Genomic DNA, 3327 nt, shown 5'->3' on the forward strand with positions numbered 1-3327 from the left:
GGGTCTACAACATTCACAAGTCCAATGTCCTTTCATACCATTTTGATAATGAAAACTGCCTTCACATTTCGAAGGACTATTTGGAAAACCCATAGTGTTCTTCCTTTTATAATTACCACAATAATGACTATTATAATTCCGTCCCTTCATGCTCTTTTTCATATTGTTAATCATTTGTCATCTTTAGACTAACTATTTACTGCTACCACATTCATATGATAGAATGGAGCAAGTGAACATGCGATTTTAAAATTATCATATGTTGCTACCACATTCTTTTCAAGGAGCAAATTCAATAGGACGAATTTCAAGACTTTTCATCAAAGCCTTAGTCATCATTATATCATCACTATGGTGCATTGACTCAAACTCAATGTCTTATCCATATAAGGCGTGTTATGCCATAATTCTATGAGAATTGAACCCAATCACGGTGCATCAAAACTTAAATTGATGTCTTACCCTTTGGTGTGATGGAACTTGAATCTATCGTCTTATCCTCAAATATTTTTATTATGGTGCATCCGGACTTTAACCTGATGTCTTACCCTTTTGGTGCGATGAAACTTGAATCCATCTTCTTACCCTTAACCAATGGTATAATAAACCGAAGTACAACATGACTCACCCTTTGAGTCTTTCAAAACAATCAAAATAACATTCAAATTCATGCTATTAAAATTTTATACCTTCTTCTATTTAAGAAATTTTGTATAGCATGTCATATTCAACCAATAGTAGTACATGTACCCGCAAGTATAATTTACAAATTTAACAACCCTTCGACTCTCTTTAGAATTCTCTCAAGAATTGCAAGTGTTTGAATTAGCTACTTGGCTAATTGGATTGAAATTATTGTTTGGAATGGCTGGAAATCTAGCAGATGAACGATTTAGGCCCCCTGACCCGCCTTTAGAGGCTGGGAATCCTACAGTTCACTCCACAATTCACGAAGTGGTGGAAGAGGCGTCGTCTACCTCTTCGCAATTGAGAGAAGAAGCGGTCCAAATTGCAACTGTGGATGCAGACATCGATGCATCGCGTCAAAATATTGAAAAAGGTCACAATATTCGCAGTAATGAAGGCGCAATACAAAGGGTTGAGGAACAGATGGAAGTTGGCAAAATCGCATCGCAAGAGTCGGCGCAAGAGGCGGCGAAATTGATTCACACCCCAGGGCAATCGGAAGGTAATAGACAAGAAACAAGTACCGGGGAATTATCTCCAGTTCGCGAATTGAATACTCAACAAATTGGGGTAGGGATGGAAGTTCAAAATGTCGAATCTCGACAGGAAGGAGAAAGAGTCGTATCGCAACAAAGAGTTCAAGAACAACGAAATCGCGATGGCCAACAACAACAAGTTCATCGATCTGTACAAAATCCTCAATGTACGCCTCAACTGAACAAGGAAAAAGAGATAAATCAGCAGATTCAACGACCTACAAGATTTCAAGGTTCAAGGGAAGCTATTCATCTTTCCAAAAATATTCAAAATGCTATGCCCTCTTCTGAATTGGCCATTAAAGCTGATAATTGTCAAGGTAAACAATTCTTTAACCAAATTCAATTCTAATAATGATAGGTTGTTGAAGGATAGTGATAGAACAAATCTTGATTCTGTTCGAATTCATGACTATCAAAATAATTTTCCAAAACTGTCTAGCAATTCCGATCGACCTGCTCCTAGAACTATGAATGATAAGAATGATTCCCCCCTAATAACACCTTCCCTAAGAAGGATCACATACCTGAACCTGCCCCTTATACTGTTATTCAAACTTACGCAGATAGACTTAGACATAATCAGGCTAAGAGGGGTATGAGTATAAAGTTGACTGACCCTGAGATCACTACTAAACAAGAGCTCCCTGTAGTGTTATATGTCAAGGATGAAGTGGTTAAAGACTTGGCATCAACCTGCAAATTTACTTTGATTGGGAAGTTCATTTATACCATGCCAAGAGTTGAGTTAATTAGGAAGAACTTTATACTTCAAACTCAATTATCTGGGGGTGTTAAAATTGCTCATTTTAATTCAAGACATGTATATATAGACCTTGATAATGAATTAGACTACAATATAGTTTGGACTAAGCAAAGGATGACTATAGCTGGGCAAGTCATGAGAATCCAAGTATGGACCCCTAACTTCAAACCAGAGGAAGAAACTCCTTTGGTGCCCATTTGAATATCACTGCCTGAGCTACCTTGGCATTGTTACAACAAAGAGTTTATTACTAGCTTACTTTCACCTATAGGTAGAGTTTTATACCTTGATTTTGCATCCATTAATAAAACTAGAGGGAGTCAAGCTAGAGTTAAAGTTCAAGTAGACTTAACTAAAGACAGACCCCCTCACATTTGGATGGGGTATATAGGTGAAAACATTACTGATGGGAGGTGGCAAAAGATTGGGTATGATAGTATTCCTGACTATTGTTTCTACTGCAAGCATCAAGGTCATAAAGAATCTAATTGTATTATTAAACAAAGAGATGAGGATAATAAAAAAAGAAAAGAGCTGGAAAAAAACAAGCCTAGGAAAGACACTGCTCAAAATACTAATGCAGATTTGCAGATTGCTAAAGAAATGGAAACATGTAGAATAGAGACAGTGTACAATCAACAAAGGCATCATAATGTTGATAATCAACATCAAGTGATCGAAGATGAATGGCAAACACAAAAAAGAAGGAATGGTAATCAACAAACTAGAAGGGATGCAGACATAAATTCTCAAAGAAATGAGGATAGGCAGGGTCACCAACAGTAAATTCAGCCAGGTATGGTTTCTGTTATAACAAAAAATACATACATTGACTTAGATGTGCAGGATATTGGTCAATCTGATGAAGAAGGGGAGGAACATATTGTACAAACTCAAGATCAAAGGCAGCAAGAGAATTTAAACAAAAACAGGATTCATCAGAAAAACAAAAGGCAGACTGAGATAGAAGGAAGCAATATTCATAAAGAAGATAATATTGTTCAACAAAGAAGGGCTGATCAAGTAGATAGGATAGTTCAGAGTGAGCATCAACATGCTAATGTTAGTATTACAAGTACTGATCTTAATCTACCTACCCCTACTCCCCTAAATGCTGCTGTTTCTGCTGGTGTGGCTGTTGGAGGTGAGGCTGGATTTTGTCAGGGGACTAATAGATTGTTAGTTGATAGATTAAATAAAGGAAAAGAGAAAGTTGATGAACAGGGGTTTCTTATAAGGGATGATAGATAACCCCCTGATGAAACTAATTTAGATAAGTCTAAAAAAAACAAACAGAAGTCTAATTTAATAAATACTGGTCAATTGAATAAAGAGGGT

General features: G+C 36.8%; 1 protein-coding gene across 1 annotated transcript; it reads left to right on the forward strand.

Annotated features, from left to right (window-relative positions):
- The first annotated feature begins 864 nt into the window (after positions 1-864).
- Positions 865-2775, forward strand: LOC138349347 (uncharacterized). Its single transcript, XM_069299670.1, has 2 exons — positions 865-1543; positions 2381-2775. The coding sequence occupies exons 1-2, from the start codon at positions 865-867 to the stop codon at positions 2773-2775; spliced, it is 1074 nt and encodes a 357-aa protein (XP_069155771.1).
- The last annotated feature ends 552 nt before the right edge of the window (positions 2776-3327 follow it).

Source organism: Solanum lycopersicum, chromosome 6, assembly GCF_036512215.1.
Source record: "Solanum lycopersicum chromosome 6, SLM_r2.1".
Taxonomy (NCBI): Eukaryota; Viridiplantae; Streptophyta; class Magnoliopsida; order Solanales; family Solanaceae; genus Solanum; species Solanum lycopersicum.